Genomic DNA, 17,056 nt, shown 5'->3' on the forward strand with positions numbered 1-17,056 from the left:
TGGCAGTTAACAACAACAACAACAACACAATTGTGTGAGCCATTTCCTTGATGTAAACTTTTCTTCATACATATATATATATAAGTTTCAATGGTTTTGTTTCTCTAGAGAACCCAACTTAAAACATTTAGTACCAAGCGTGATTCGAGAGAAACAAAATCATAAGAGTGAGTTTTCTAAATTGGTTCTCACGTCTAATTTTAAACACACCGATAGCTCTGCCTCTGCTAGTAAAGAGAGAAAGTGTGCTGCTAATTGATGGAGAGAGGTGGAAATATTAATAAGCAAATTATAACCACGAAGAGATGGGAGAGAATCGAGGCTCTGGGTGATAATGTGTTTGATACTTTCCTGCAGTTTTGTCAGGATGAGACGTATAGAGAAGCTGGTGGATTACTCCTGTTTACAACAGATCAGGTAGTAAAGGAAAGGAATAAGCTCAGGGCTAAGAAGTCACAGCTTAAGACTTCTAAGTTTCCACTTGTGCCATGAAAGAAAGCCTTAGTTCTTATAGTTATTGTTGTTAAGTGCCGTTGAGTCGATTCCGACTCCTAGCTACCCTATACAGGGTTTCCGAGGCTGTAAATCTTTACAGGAGAAGAAAGCCTCATCTTTGTCCCGCGGAACAGCTGGTAGTTTCGAACAGCTGACCTTGCGGTTCACAGCCTGATTCATAACCACTATACTACCAGAGCTCCTGATAGTGTCAAAAAACAAACACAGAGTCTTACTGTAGGAGTGGTTTAATTACAACAAACACCAGATGAATTTCCAAACTCAGATGGTGTCTGGTGTGATAGTGACGACACAGATTGGGAAGAACCGGGACCCTGAAACATGCGGCAGTGACATATGATAATTAGGAAGCTGGGGACAGTGGGCCCCTAAATTCTGTTGAGTCACTTTTGCCAACAGAGCCATCCCTCTTAGTCTATGGTGGTGAGATTAGTCCAGATGTGACTGGTGAGTCATTGTCTAAGATATTGCCTGAGGCAGCACCTGAGGGATTGTCTGGGGCATCACCTAAGGCAGAGGCCTTATAAAACACTGCTAAATATTTCCAAGAAACACAAGCCTCAACTTGCAATATTAAAGGACTCTATGGACAAAATATTGAATGATGCATAAAACATCAAAAGAAGATAGAATGAATACACAGAGTCACTCTACTAAAAAGAAATGCTCAATGTCCAATCACTTTAACAAGTAGCATATAATCAAAAACCTATGGTAATGAAGGAAGAAGTTTAAACTGCACTAAAGGCATTAGTAAAAAACAGGCTCCAGGAATTGACAGAATATCAATGGAAGCATTCCAACAAACTGATGCAGTACTGGAGACACTCACTCATCTATACCAACAAATTTGAAAGACAGCTACCTGGCCAACTGATTGGGAGACATTTATATTTGTGCCCCTTCCAATGAAAGGCAACCAAATAGAATTCAGAAATGAAAAACAATATCATTAATACCACATGCAGTAAAATTTTGCTGAAAACAATTTAAAAATTAAAATGTACTGCAATAGCACATTGATAAAGAACTGCCAGAAATTCAAGTCAGATTCAGAAGAGGACATGGAGCCAGGGATATCATTGCTGATGTCAGACGGATCTTGGTTGAAAGCAGAGAACAACAGAAAGAAGTCTATTTGTGTTTCATTAACTATGCCAAGGCTTTTGACTGTACTGATCATGACAAACTATGGAAAATATTGTCTATAATGAGTATTCCATAATACTTAACAGTACTCGTAAGGAAGCCGTACATAGACCAAGAAACAGTTGTTAGAACAAAACAAGGGGATACTGAATGGTTTAAAATCTGGAAAGCTGTGCATCAAAATTTGTATCCTTTCACAATATTTATTCAATCTGTATGCTGAGCAAATAATCCAAGAAATTGGATTCAGTAAAGAGGAATGTGGCATCAGGATTGGAGGAAGATTTATTAACAACTTGCGATAATAAAACCTTGCTTGCTGGAATGTGGAAAGCAAAAGAGGACTTAAAATATATACTGATAAAAATCAAAGACTACAGTCTTCACTATGGATTGCACCTCAGTGTAAAGAAAACAAAAAATCCTCACAACTGGACTAATAGATAACATAATGATAAGTAAAGAAAAGACTGACATTGTTAAATACTTCATTTTGCTTGGATCCACAATCAGTACTCATGGAAGAAGCAGCCAAGAAAATAAACAATGCATTGAATTAGTCAAATCTGCTGCACAACACCTCTTTAAAGTGTTGAAGAGCAAAGATATCAGTTTGAGAATTAAGGTGCACCACACCATAACATTTTCAGTTGTTTTATATGCACATAAAAGTTAGACAATAAGAAAAGCAGATGGTAAAAGAATTGATGTATTTGAACTGTGGTGTTTCAAAAGAATATTGAATATACCATGGACTTCCAGAAAAACATACAAATCTGTGTTGGAAGAAATACAGCCAGAAGGACCCTTAGAAGCCAAGATGGCAAGACTTTATCGCTCATACTTTCGACATGTTATCAGGAGGGGCCTGTCCCTGAAGAAGGACATCATGCTTAGGTGAAGTGGAAGGTCATTACAAAAGAGGAGGACCTCCAATGAGATGGACTGACACAGTGGCAGCAGCAATAGGCTCAAGAGTACCAGAAATTGTGAGGACGGTGCAGGACAGGGCAGTGTTTCGTTCTGTTGTGCACAGGGTCACTATGAGTTGTAACCAACTTGACAGCACCTAACAACAACAACAATGCCCCCGAAGGTGAATTACAAATTGTAACACAAGAAGAAGTATGCTACATTACAAAAGAACTGCTTGATTTTTCTAGTATGTACAAACAGAAACCTGAAGAATATGTGTGGGGGTGGCTGCTGAGGGTTTGGAGAATGGTGGTGCAAGGAACATAAAGTTGGATCCGTCTAAGTGTATTGATATGGACCCATTAAGCACAGAGTCTTCATTCAGTGTTGTAGCTTAAGAGGTTAGGAGAGGATCTAGGAATTTATTTGGTTGGTTAACAGAAGCATTGATTGCATAGGCCTACAATATATCAAGGTGAAGTATCATACCTGTCCTAGCATACAATAAAAGATGGTATCCAAAGGCTTAGGTAAATTGGCATGTTGGAGTGGATTTATCAGACTAGACCCATAGACCCACACACAGAGTACCAGAGGACATACCTTTGACCACAACAGTGAGCAACACTCCTGCAGAGTGACTGGGTGATTAGAACTGCTGACCTTGTGGGTAGCAGCCCAGGTTGTCATCCACTACATTATTGCTGATGTTGCTGTTAAGTACCATCTAGTTGGTTCTGACTCATAGCAATCCTGGATAGGGTTTCCAAGAAGCAACTACCAACCTTGAGGTTCAAACCAACATGGCAGTTGAGTATTTATCCTACAATGCATCTCCTTAAAGTCATAGTAGTAATCAGAATAGACTGAATGGCTACAAAGGTAGAGTGTCCCTGGAGTGAAATAGATGGGAAACCTATGAAATATCTCTACATACATATATAAGCCTCACTGGTTTTGTTTCTCTAGAATTTTCAGCCTAAGTCAAAAACCTAAGAATTCTGTAAGATACTACCAAGAGGAATAATGTATGGAGTAATTCTGTGATCAGAATTCCAGCACGGAAGAACCAAAACAAAACAAAAAATAAAGGGTTGTTGAAATAAATACTTCCCCAACATCATGAAAGACAAGAAAGTATGCATTCAAGAAGTTCAACATACTCCAAACAGGATAGAACCTAAAAGAAATCATCAAGGCATGTCATAATTAAACTTTCCAAAACCAAAGACAAGGAAAGAATCCTGAAAACAGCTCAGTAAAAATGAAAAGTTACCTAGAAGGCAAACCAATAAGACTAAGCTCTGATTTCTCCACAGAAAGCACAGTGGCATAAAGAAAATGGGATGATATATCTAAAATTCTGGGAGAAAAATAATTGCAACCAAGAATCACATAACCAGCAAAACAGTTCCTCAAATATGACAGTGGATTTAGGGCATTTCTAGACAAACAGAAATCAAAGGAATTTGGACAAAGCAGACTAACCTTACAACAAATACTAACAGGAATTCTCTGGAAAGCGAACTAACAACAGTAGACAACAACCAGAGATTAACATATATGACAACAACACCAAGTCAACCAGACATAGAAATAGCCAAAGTAAAACAAATTTACAATACTAAGAATAAGGAACGAGAGATAGCAAGTTTTAACTGAGACAATTAAAAAGCAAAATGAGAGAATAGTATAATTATAGACTTTCCAAATGGAGAGGAAGTCAAATAGATTTCATGACAAAATGGACTGCTTTAAAGTTGAGATGAAATTAATACACATGTTACTCGGATGAAGAGGAAGGCAATATACAATAAGAGAGAGGTTGGCAAAAAATGATAGCGGTAGAGAAAGACACGAAGAAGAGTCTAAAGGCAACAGAAGTAAATACTGTTATTGAATACAATCCCACAATCAAGAACAGTGGTCTACAAGTAGGTGCGTGAATAAACATGTAGACTGAATGGGTGGCGGGTGGAGGGTAGGAGCACACTCACAAATATATATAGGTTTGACAGAGGATATCTGCACATGCGTATTTACCTTTGCTTCAAATATATCCATGACTGTGGTGGAGCATTCAAGGGACACAGTTATGGAAACTCTTACACATAAGCAAACACATTGAGGGAATGGGCTCAGACTGCACTATTAGGGTATACCAAAGTCACCTGGCATAATAGTCCACCAAGACAGTATTCTACATATTAATTTAGTAAGTAGTGACTGGGGTCTTCTAAGGTGCAACTATTGGTCTCTCCCTGATGAGTGGAAAGAAGAGTATTACAAATCAAAGACACATTGAAGCAATTAGTCCAATGGAGTAATGAACCACACAACCATCAGTCTCCACGATCCTGAGACCAGAAGAACCAGATAGTGCCTGGCTCCACTACCAACTGCTCTGAAGAAAATCACATTAGAATGTATGTCCAAAACTCAAAATCATAAAAGAAACCAGACTCATTGATCAGATAGAGACTGGTGGAACCCCCAAGACAACGGCCCTTAGTCATCCTAAAGGTCTGGAACTGAACTCACCGTGATGGCTCAATTTTCAGCCAAACAACAGGTCTACAGGGGGAACAATAACACTAGCGAGGTATACATTCAACCACCTGAGACAAAAGAAGGGCAGAATTTATATCAAGACAAAACTCAGAAGGATAGGAAAGAAGGAATGGAAGCAGAAAACATAAGAGTAAGTAGGATAAGTGATGTTACGGTGAAGGGATTGTAATCAATGAGATGAAACAAACTGTACATGGATTATTAAACATAAAACTGATGCTCTACTCTGGAAACTTTCATTAAATTCACAATAAAAAGTTACAGTAAAATAAAAACTTTCCTAGGAAGGGAGAGAAAACAGAGAGGATCTGGTCTAAGTCTTAAGAAAAATCATTTTTAGACATTCTTTACCAGTTAAGCTAAACTGCTGTTTGCTTTTAAGAAGACTCCAGAAAGTCTGAAGTCCATCAGAATCTGAAATTCTGTTCTTCATTTCTTCACTTTTGATCAGAAATCTTCTATAGGATCTTTGTTAAAATATTCAGTAATGATTGGAGGAAGTGGCTCACGTAAAAAAATGTCTGTCTTGAGTATTGTGCTCTTATAAAATTTATCTATATGGAATAAAATTAACAACAGCAACTCAAAAAAACTAGATAGAAAACTTAGAGGGCAGAGAGTTTATGTTAGTTGGGGAGGAACAACCTGGAAAATGAGGGTGGGGATAGTTGTACAACTCGAAAAATACAGCCAGTGTTGCTACAAACTGTCCATGTACAAACAGTTGAATTGTTGTATGTTCTGCTGTGTGTATTCTCAATAATAACAAACAAAATAAAACAAATGACTCTATTTTTAATCCTACGGGGTAATTCTACTCTGTCACATGCTGACACTATAAGTTGAAAATTGATTTGATGGTACCCAACAACAATAAAAACACCAAGGGTGAGTAAGAAGGAATGGGGGTGGAATTGGGTGAATAGGTTAAGGGGTACTGAGTTTCTGTGAAGACTGATGGAAAATTCTAGAAACAGACAGTGGTGCCAGTTTCACAAGATGGTGAATGTCTTTCACGTCACTAAATTGTACGTGTCAAAATTGTTGAAATAGCAAATGTTTGGCATATTTTTTTTCAGAATGAACAAGAAGGTTTTTTTTTTAATCAGAGAAGGCAAGAAGAAGTTAACAGAATAAAGAAAAGGAGGGTGTAGAAAGATAGTGGAAGTATTTAGTGATAATATACTAACATAAAGGAAAATCGTTTCAAGGTGCATAAATGAGTTCCAAACACAGCAGAGTTGTTGACAACAATCGGAACTGTGCAAAACTAATTGGATTTAGCAATATAGAGGCCGAGGCAATAGAATGGAACCGGTAAAACAGGACTAGGGCTTAAGAAGAACGTAAACTAAAAGGAAATGTTTTTCTATTGACTAGATGCCTATCAACAAGTAAGAAAAAGCTAATATGTGTGAAGGGAAGAAAACCACTAAAAGGGAGATTAATGAACATGCCCCCAAAATAATAATAATTGTATAATTAAAGTCTTTCCAGAGAAGAGAAGAACTTATCTAGGATCCAGGGAATGATTAGAAAGATTTATTCTTAGGGGGAAAGGGGAGCACTGCTTCCTTTGAAGCAAAAGAAAGAGTCAAGGACAGAAATTCTAAAGGAGAAACTGCCATCAGCACAATGTACTCTTGAGCACTAGAATGTGCAACAAAGCGATAATGTTCAAACCCACCGTACGAGAACGTGACTTTTAGATCACTTCAGCACTGCACTTACTGTGTTACCTTTGCACATACTCATGGTGTGACTGACAGAAAGGTTTCAGCTCTCTGGCTGTGGCAGAGAGCAAAACCTTGGCTAATACATGAATCACACCTTTGATCTCAGACTCTTTCCCAGTCAAGATTCCACACGACATTTTAGCTTCTGAGACTCATCACTTACAAATCAACTTGTTAACATGCATTAAACCTTTGCTCTTACCTTTGAATTATACATCAAAGTAAATCGGATGTGGCTTACAGAATTTCTCATACTCTCAAAATTTACATTTCTGTTAGTTCTCAAATCAGCCTGTCTATATGTCATAGATCCAGGATATCAAGTGAGTGGAAATGTGGATGGGTGAATACACACGCAAGTGTACTTCCCAGTATCCCACACAACACATCAACACAGATGACACTGAAGTTTGCTGAGTAAATCAAATGCACTGCAAGTAAAGACTGCTACCGATTTTTTAAGTGAACACTGAGATACCATGTTTTTCAGCAATTAGTAATTTACATGCAGTGCAAATAATTAGCTCCATTAGTCTTCAATGAAAGTGTTTCCATAAACAGTCTACCAGCTACAAGACACCATGTATAAATGTTAAAATGTGTTGACATGAGATTTTGTCATGACATTTCAAATGAAGAATGAATTGCCTCTTCTGAAGCACATTTGGTTGAAAAGGACTACTGTTTCTGTGACTTAATGCTTACCTAAGAACACTCTTGTGACATGATAACAGTTAAATGCATACAACATCAACATAGCCACAGATAGATGTGGGGGACAGCAGCTGTTGTCTTTGAAACCGTATATAGACTATGAGTGGTTCGTGGTAAATACCAATCATTTTATCTAAGTCCTAACCACAATGTTGTTGAACAGAGTGGGTGGAGCTGACCTGTAACTAAGCACTCATTAACTAAGATTGCACCACTCCTCTCCTTTACAACTAAAAATGAAATACAACTGAGTTTAAAAAGATGTACTTTTGGAACGCAGGTCAACACAGGTGCTCCAAAACAGACACGATTCAATTGTTTTAAAAATCTCTGTTATCATTAGAATACAGTTCCTCTGTACCCGCCCCCGCCAAAAAAAAAAAAAAAAACATTGTTAAACATTTTTAATGTTCAGTATTGGAAATCTTATAATGGCATTTGTTGTTTAAATAAGTTAGCCAATAGGAAGATTAATCACATTTCCAGGATACCATTTTCCAGGAATAATCATTTCTAGAAGCAATCATTTTCACTGACTAATATGGATGATAGTAAGTCTTGGTTCTTAATTCCTGGTTGGGAAAAAAAAAATCTTTAAATCTGGTGTCGGCAACTCATGAAAATGTATAAGAACTATGGCAATGTAGAAAGAAAGCTAAATAGAAAAACAAGACGTACTTATAATGTGAAGGCATGTATTATGCACATGAGTATGTACATTTTTAACAGAAAGGTTTGTTTCTCAGCAGGGAAGGAGAGTCCCCCAGCTTCCAACCACATCACCTGCCCCATTCTTTGGTTCTTGTGAAACACACAAGAACCAAACAAACTGGGGCAAGTCACCTGCTGCTACAATCCTAACCTTTACCAACATGCAGCTGGCATTCTCCTGCATTTGCAGACGAGATGGCATAGATTTCTTATAATATAAAATACCATAGACTCATTTTTGGGAAGGAGAGCTATACTTAGAAAGGCCCTGAAAGAGTCAAGAACTCCTCATTAATCTTCCTTGCTTTCCAACTGGCTTGAGATGGCCTTAGTGGAGTTCTACAATTAAAAATAGACGGGAAGAATTTTAACAGTGGCAGGCTTCCAACAAATTTGCAAGTCCTCTCCCACCTGACATCCATGCATATGAAGACTACAGGGCACGTTTCTAATTGCTAGCTCTGGTAGGCATAACTGCCAATACCACAGATGTCAGACTGCACATGCCAGTTTCAGAAAATTCACACCAAAGAATAGGGGGAAGGGGGCTTGACTATGGCCGTGCTCCACCTGTGCACACGCCCTGACTTGTCTGGGCTGTATTCAAAAGAGTTGTACCTTCATTCTTCCGAGAACATACTTGAGATCTCAACTTAATTATCCCCTCTCCATTAAGAAACAAATACCTTCACATTTATTGGATTACAGTTAGGATACAAAAACGTTTTTTATTTTAACGTAAAGAATTTAATGTTTTCCAGAGAGAACTATCATATACTAATGTTATTTTTAAATGTTCCTAAGGACAAGTGTGGCATTGTAGGATAAGTGCAGAGCTTTAAGGTCAGTTTGAACCACAAGGTCGGTGGTTCAAACTCACTAGTTGCTCCTCGGAAACCTTATACAGGGTCGCTATGTGTCGAAACCAACTCGATGGCACTTAACAACACAGAAACAAAGACAAGTAAATCTGATGCCCTTTAAGAATTAAAAGTGAGTCTCAGGTTTACATGCTTAGTCTATTTTCCCTGCTAGAATACTAGTCAGCTCCATGAGGGCAAGCATCGTATGTCTAGTTCACTTCTGTTATTGTTTCGTGAAGTGCCTCCAAATCGGTTCCAACACATAGTAACTTGTATAGGGTTTCCAAGGAGCAGCTAGTGAACTTGAACTGCTACTCCTGCAGTTCAAACTGACCTTACAGTCCAGCGCATTAACCCAAAACATCACACCAGGACCCCACTTCTGTTAGCCTAACACAAATAATAGAGCCTGCCCCATTAAAGCATTCCAATAAACATTTTAATTATTTTGTTAAAGAAAAACAATTAGCTGGGAAAGGACAAGCTACCACCCCTTGTCTATCAGTTTGTGTTGCTGTGGTGACTTGTGTGTTGCTCTGCTGCTAGAAGCTATGCCACCAATATTTCAAATACCAGCAGAAACACCCATGGTAGACAGGTTTCGGCGGAACTTCCTGACTAAGACAGACTAGAAAGCAGGAAAGGCAGACTACATCTGAAGGTTTAGACACTGGAAACCTTATGAATAGCATTGGAACATTGTCAGACAGAGTGTCGGAAGATGAAAACATTATGAAAAGTATCAGAAGATTGTCAAATACAGTGCCAGAAGATGAACCCCTCAGGTTGGAAGGCATTTAAAATGCAACTGGGGAAAGAGCTGCCTCCTCAAAATAGAGTTGACCATGATGATGAGAATGGGGTATATCAATAAAATGTGGTACAATCATACAATAAAATCATATTCAGCTATAAAGACAAAGTTCTGATTTACGCTGAGCAAAATAAGTCAGACATAAAAGGGCAAATATTGTACCATCTCATGTATATGAACAAATTAGGCAAATGCATAAACTTGGTGTTGTTGGTAAGTGCCATCAAGTTGGTTCCAACTAACAGCGACCCTGTATAGGATTTCTGAGGAGCGGTTAGTGGGTTTGAATTGTCAGCATTGAAGTCAGCCATCCAGAGCTTATCCTACAGTACCATTGTTGTTGTTGTCCTTGTTAGACAAAGGAGAGAAGATGACCCAGGAAGTTTATTAGAGGAAGCACCAAGGAAGTGCCATAGAGTTTACTGTGGTACTCACTGTGGTATAAGCACTGGGTCTCAAGGTCAATGTGAACCAGAAGGTGGTGATTCAAACCCACCAGCCACTCCTCAGAAATCCTATACAGGTACGCTATGAGGCAGAATCCACTCAACAGCACTTAGAAACAACAACAAACCAGGAACTGGAGTAAGGGGAAATGTAAAATTCGTGTTTAAATGATACTAGGTTTTTATTTAAGGAGCTCTGGTAGCATAGTGGTTACAAGTCGGACTGCTAACCTCAAGGTCAGCAGTTCGAAACTACCAGTCACTTTGAAGGAGAAAGATGGGGTTTTATGCTTCTGTAAAGATTTACAAGCTTGGAAACCCTACACAGGGTCACTATGAATCGGCACCAACTCCGCAGCACATAACCAACCAACCAACCAACGAAGTTTCTATTTTGAGTGAGGAAAATTTTTGAAAAGTGATGATGTTGCACAACATGGTGAATGTAATAAATGTCACTGAATTATACACTTAAAAAGGGCTAAATGGCAGGAAGGGAGGTGCTAACTTCCAGTTCTGGTAACTGTAGAGGATCATATGTGCTCTCATAAATACAGACAAAAACAGCTCTTTGGAGATCCTTGACAATAACCAAAAGCAGGCAGTAACTAGGAAGGACTTGTCGCCTGAAATAAGGAGAAAGTATACTGTTTGAGAGCTACATTTATATGGCATGTATAAATGTCAAGTATAAGGGGAAACGATAAGATCATTGTTGTTGTTATTGAGTAGTACCATCAAGTCGGTTCCGGACCATAAAGACCCTCTATAGGGCTTCCTAGGAACAGCTAGTGGGCTTGAACCACCAACTTTGTAGTCCAGCGCATTAACCCACAATGCCACACCAGCACTCCGTAAGATCATTAGTGCTAAGCATTGGTGTCACTAGGGAGATACAGGGGGTGTGGACTACACCAGGTGACTCTGTCTGAGAGGGTGACACCAAAATAACTGTCTATACAATTTTTGTGTAATCTTTCAGGAAAAATTTATTATTTTTCATGAAAATATACCTGTAGTTAGCTATAAAAACTGAAACTTTTTTGTCAGTCTAATTTACAGGTATCAATGTATCTACAAAGCTAAAACTCAATGCTAATTTACTTTTCAAGCTTATATGTGCTCAGGACAGAGCTGTCATTATTACCCAATTACAGTGCCACTTTGCATCACGTGGTTTTGTCTGCATGCAAATGGTTGTTTCTGCTGTTGCTGCTTCTTATGGTGGCTGAATTGTGTCCAGTTTCCTGGTATGTTTGCTACAATGTGGTGATAAGTAGTACTTTACACATATATCAACAACTTGTTTTTGAGAATGAAGTAATAATTAAAGGAAAAAGAGAAAAATCAAAAAAGGCTTCCACTCAGTTACTAAATAATGTTATAACTGATAATTCATTGGAGAAAGATTTTCCAAAACAATTTCTATTTAGTATTCATATAACCTAAGAAACATTACATTTAAGTAATTTATAACAATGTTTATCACACATCATTCTATGGTTAAAATTGATAATAAACAGCAGTGAGGGTTCTGTATGGTCTGGTGGGAAAGGAAGCCCATGGCATGGGTGGTGAAGTGAAAGGCCCCGTTACCACACTGGGCAACACTGACCCTAGAGATGGCCCTGTCCATAGTAATTGCTTACAATAGGAACCACCCTTTGCTGGACCTCTACAGTTCACCTATATAACACCCTTTACAATATTCATGTTCCATCTTTCAAAAGCAAGTTCTTTAAATAAGCAAAATGGACACATTATTTCTTCAAGCCTAGAATTAAAGCCACTAAAGATAATGAAACAGAATCCCATAGTCAGGCTACACAAATCATACTACAAGAGTAAGTCCAAAAGTATTGCTACAAAATCATAGAAGCCATTATTAAACAAAAATATCAAAATGTAAAGCTACTATTTCTTGACATACTCTTCATCTAAGTCTATATTCTTCTGAAGGCAGTGTTTCCATTATCTTTCTAACCCTTCTCTGAAGAATTCTGGACTGTTTGGTTTACATTACATCAAAACAACCAGATTGGGCATCCTTAAGGGACTCAAATTTGCTTTTCAATCGTCTTTGAATTTGGGGAGCAAAAAGAAATCTGCAGGAGTAAGATTGGGGCTGTGGGTTGGATGAGGCAGGTTTTCCCAAGGAAATTCTCATAAACAACCATTAAAGAAGGAGCAGGTGCATTATCGTATAGCAAAAAAAAAACCTCCTCAGCACAACTTTCCTGGCCTTTTTCTCACCAGAGCAATTTTCAACTTTTTTAAACATTCTTCATAAGCCCTCATGATTGTCCTATGTTCTTCAAGAAAATATATCAAGATGAGCCCTTTGTGAGCAAAAAAAATGACACCATCATCATAATGGTAATAAATTCAATTTGTTGAATCTAACTGGCTCAGCAGATGTCCTCAGAAGCCCCTGATTTTAATGGGTATTTTTTGTGCTTTTTTAAGAAGGCACCCTGACGAGAAGTGTCAAGCATCATATTACTGATTTGTCTGCAGTCATCTACTGATTGAGCCTTCTTGAAAATAAATCAATAAACATGTAAGCAAAATTATACTCTAGGAGATCTGGTAGTGTAGTGGTTACGAGTTGGGCTGCTAACCTCAAGGTCAGCAGTTTGAAACAACCAGTTTCTCTGTGGGAGAAAGATGAGGCTTTCTGCTGCTGTAAAGATTCACAGCCTCGGAAACCCTAGACAGGGTCGCTGTGAATCGGAACCGACTCCATGGCATACCACCACCACCACCACTCCCCCAAATTTTTTTTCACTGTTAAAAATACTTAAAACTATTTAGTTCTCTTCATTATTTCTTCCTATTATGTCACCTCACAAAACCCTTTTAAAAAGAGAGAAACAAAAGAAGGAAACCATTTAAAATATGTTTTCAATATCATACAGATTCAAAAGTCAAAATCTATGTTCCTGACACTTTAACCCAATCACCGAGCTAAAGTTCCTTCCAAGTTTGGGAGAACACTGCTAACTATCTCTAGTATCCATAGAATAAGCAATCATCATTCCTTAAATTCCAGAACCATGTGTGTTTCACTGCTTTCCTCCCACACTCTAGTGGCAGTAGTTCAATTGGGCAGTTTATCAAAAAGCATCAGAGTATAAAACATTTGGTGATCTTTAACCAAATGCATTTGTTTTGTATACAGCATATGCCATGGATGTGTATTTCACATAGTATCAGAGAGCCCAGTGAAAGATACACTACATAATCCTAAAATTTAAATAGATTTCTCTTTGAGGACTTCTCTTGTAAATAATTTACTGTTATTGAGCTAAAAGGTTGATTTAACTTAGAGAGAAATAAAAAAGCAAATGCCATTTCATGGAAATTACTGTTCTCTTCTAAGAATGGCCAACTGCTTACATTCTTTAGTCCTAAGAAGCTTATGAAAACTATGACGATTAAATAGACAGCAGAGCGGAACGAGAGTAAGAGCCTATGGTGACCAAGTAGATAGTCATACCAGGGCAGAGAATATAGAGGAGAGGTAATTCCAGGGCAGTGAGGAGCAGGGAGGAATGATAAATTTACTCCAGATTATCATGGGTCTTATGCTAACTACAAGGTAGGCGGTTCAAACCTACCAGTCACTACTGGGAAACCCTATACAGAGTCACTATGAGTTAGACCTGACTGGAAGGCACTTAACAACAACCATATGCTTTCTATATATTGTCCAAGGAAATCCTATGAAATCCTTAGCATACAACAAATAATTTTCTTGTATCAAACACTTGCTAGGGTTAGTATATCATTGTAATTATTTAATTACCAAAGATTTCTTGATTCTCTTTGGTTAAGAGCTTGACATTTGACACAAAGTCCAGAAATTCGAGTCCATCCAGAGGAGCCTTAGGAGAAATGCCTGGCAGTCGACTTTAAAAAAAAAAAAAGCCATTGAAAACTCTTTGGGACACAGTTCCACTCTGATACTCTGAGTTGAAGTTAACTCTATGGCAATGGTGGGATTTTCTTTATGGTAAAGAGGGGAAAGGTGACATTTAAACATGCTAAATCATTATATGTTAGGTGCCGTCAAGTCGGTTCCGAATCATAGCGACCCTGTACAGGGTTTCCGAGGGTGTAAATCTTTACGGAAGTAGAAAGCCTTATCTTTCTTTCTCCCGTGGAGCGGCTGGTAGTTCCGAACCGCTGACCTTAAGGTTCGCAGCCTGATTCGTAACCACTACGCTACCAGAGCTCCTTATATGGTGCAGTAGAATAAGCACTGGACCACAAGGTCATTTTGAAGTGCAAGATGAGCAGTTCACATCCACCAGTCACTCCTCAGAAACCTTGGGAAGGGTCACTATGAGTCAGAATCAACTCGATGGCACTACACAACAAAATAAATCATTATACAAAATTGAACAGAAAAATTCAAGTTTCTTTTTCCACCCCAAATAGTCCCTTTCAGCAAGTAGATATAAGCAAAATCATTTCATTGATTAAAGGACACTGATAGGTTCTTTTTTGTAATGGAATCCCGGTGTGGCGCTGTAGGATCAGCACTGGACTGCAAACCACAAGGTCATCAGTTCAAACCCACCAGCTACTCCTCAGAAATTCTATACAGGTTCATTATGAGTCAGAACTGACTCGACAGCATTCAACAACAACGAAGCTGAGATTTATATTCAAGAGGAAACTATTGGCTTATCAAAAGTAAGTTGTGGTATAGTGATTTCTTTAATAGGTCTCTTCTAGCCTTAGTCTTTGTAATTCCCACAGTATGATTCTTTTTCTGATGGGTTTGAGTATAGAAAAAGGGAGATGATGCTGACAGGACAGTGTCTGTCCGCAGCTGTGGGCGTTAACAGAACTCATTGTAATTGAGAAATTTTGGAACTCTAACATGGCTTTAAAATGAGCCATCGCAGATGCAGGAGCAGGGGGTCTCACTACATCAAATAAGAAGATCCAGGAATCAAGTGTGTCCTTTGGATCCCGAGATCCCTGTGCAATGAACCTCTTCCACCCAAGGACAGAAAGCTGTAGCAACAGAGGAGTTGCAACAGCAGCAGAACCAAACACCGCAACACCAGACAAAGCAGTGGCCTTCCCAGTCCATGGAGCAAATAAAACTGGGTGACTCTGGGCAGGAAACTTGCTTGTAGAGCGGGGTACCTTCAGGCACTTAAGTGGGGGAGCTAGGTTTGCTGCCCCATGAAGCTAGAATTGAGCGCCTTCAGGCTGCGGCTTATAGTGAAGCGGTGTGTCCTGTGGGCATTTATCAGCAGCTGACTGGAACAACTGGGCGCTGAGCATTCCTGATCACGAATTGTAGCCCATTAACTTCCCTAATAACCCCATAACTGTATGGTGTCTTGAATTCTGTGTAGTCATTGCAACAAATTATCCAACCCAGTTGAGCAGAAAAGGGTGTGGGAGGAATAGTTGCTTCATGTTTTGCATACATAAATGCATCAAAAGGTGAAATATACACTTGTATTATGTAGCGTTAACACAGAAGCAACACAAATTATGCAGAATTTCTTCCTCCACCATTAGTCATAAGGAGACCAAAAAAAAAAAAAAAAAAAATGTTTAGCAAAACTAAATCTTCAGAAAATAAAATCTGTACTTTTGAGGTAGTCAAGACTGCAACTTCTGTCTCCAACTGCTTACAAGGAACTTTTAATTTTATTTATGTATGAGTAAATATGTCTTCAGCTTCATTAGCCATTTCTCATTATAGTGTATGACCAATGAAAAATATGCTCTTCTCTTTGTTTATTCCAGATAAACTATGGTCTAGTGGGGTAAGAAGTTGCCTGGAGGGTCTGAATAAGGAAGGGGAAGAACCAGGAGTGGGATGCTGAGCCTTGGAGCTGTCTAATGAACCACTCTGCCTCACATTGCTAGCTCCTCAGAGCTCTATGTAAGTCTAATCAACTGAACCCAACAAAAACAAAACACACACAAAGTTAATTTGACTAACTAACACCCCAAGGATATGCAATCTGCTCCTGACCAGAGTGCAGTACTCACTTTCTTTGCGAACTTCCTCAAGTGCAGCAGTGAGCTCATCCTTTAAAACTGTAGCTTCATGGGCTATCTTCTCTCCTTTGTCTAATAAATTCCAGGTGGCTTCCTCTACAGAAGCCAGAAGAACTCTGGCTCTTTTTGAACGTCCTTTTTTCCTGTTGGAAGGGTTCTGAGGACAATTTACAAGTGTGGTGACCTAAAAGAGGGAAAATATAAATCACTCATCAAACTTTGAGAATACAGTCCTGAGATATCAAAGCCCAGGCCCAGAGGAAGTATTTCATAGTAACATAATCTATCCCCTGAGCTAGAAGGCAGCAGTGGAAACATGTTCAGCCGCCACTGAGTCCCCAACTACAGATGGATGAATGGATAGATGGAAGGCAGAGAGTGCCACAAAGACTGAATCTTGGGGAGCGTCACTGTTAAAAACAATGCTTCAAAAGTCAGAATTGTGTGTGTGTGCTGTTTTAATTATAGAAGCTCTATATGGAAAAATATATATAGTACCTTGAAGCTATCAAAACTGGGAAAAGTAGAAAATTATGTATCTCCAGAAATCAGATAATTAAAAGATAAAAGTTATATTACTTTGTA

General features: G+C 38.6%; 1 protein-coding gene across 1 annotated transcript in view; it reads right to left on the bottom strand.

The window, feature by feature from the left end:
• The window catches only part of CTNNA3 (catenin (cadherin-associated protein), alpha 3), a 2,468,838-nt gene that overhangs the window by 2,426,741 nt on the left and 25,041 nt on the right, over positions 1 to 17,056 (bottom strand). Inside the window, exon 2 of the mRNA XM_006835815.1 lies at positions 16,463 to 16,655. Coding sequence (XP_006835878.1) covers positions 16,463 to 16,655 — 193 coding nt within the window. The remainder of the gene's footprint in view (positions 1 to 16,462; positions 16,656 to 17,056) is intronic.

The sequence above is a fragment of the Chrysochloris asiatica genome, unplaced genomic scaffold, assembly GCF_000296735.1.
Source record: "Chrysochloris asiatica unplaced genomic scaffold, ChrAsi1.0 scaffold00020, whole genome shotgun sequence".
NCBI lineage: Eukaryota > Metazoa > Chordata > Mammalia > Afrosoricida > Chrysochloridae > Chrysochloris > Chrysochloris asiatica.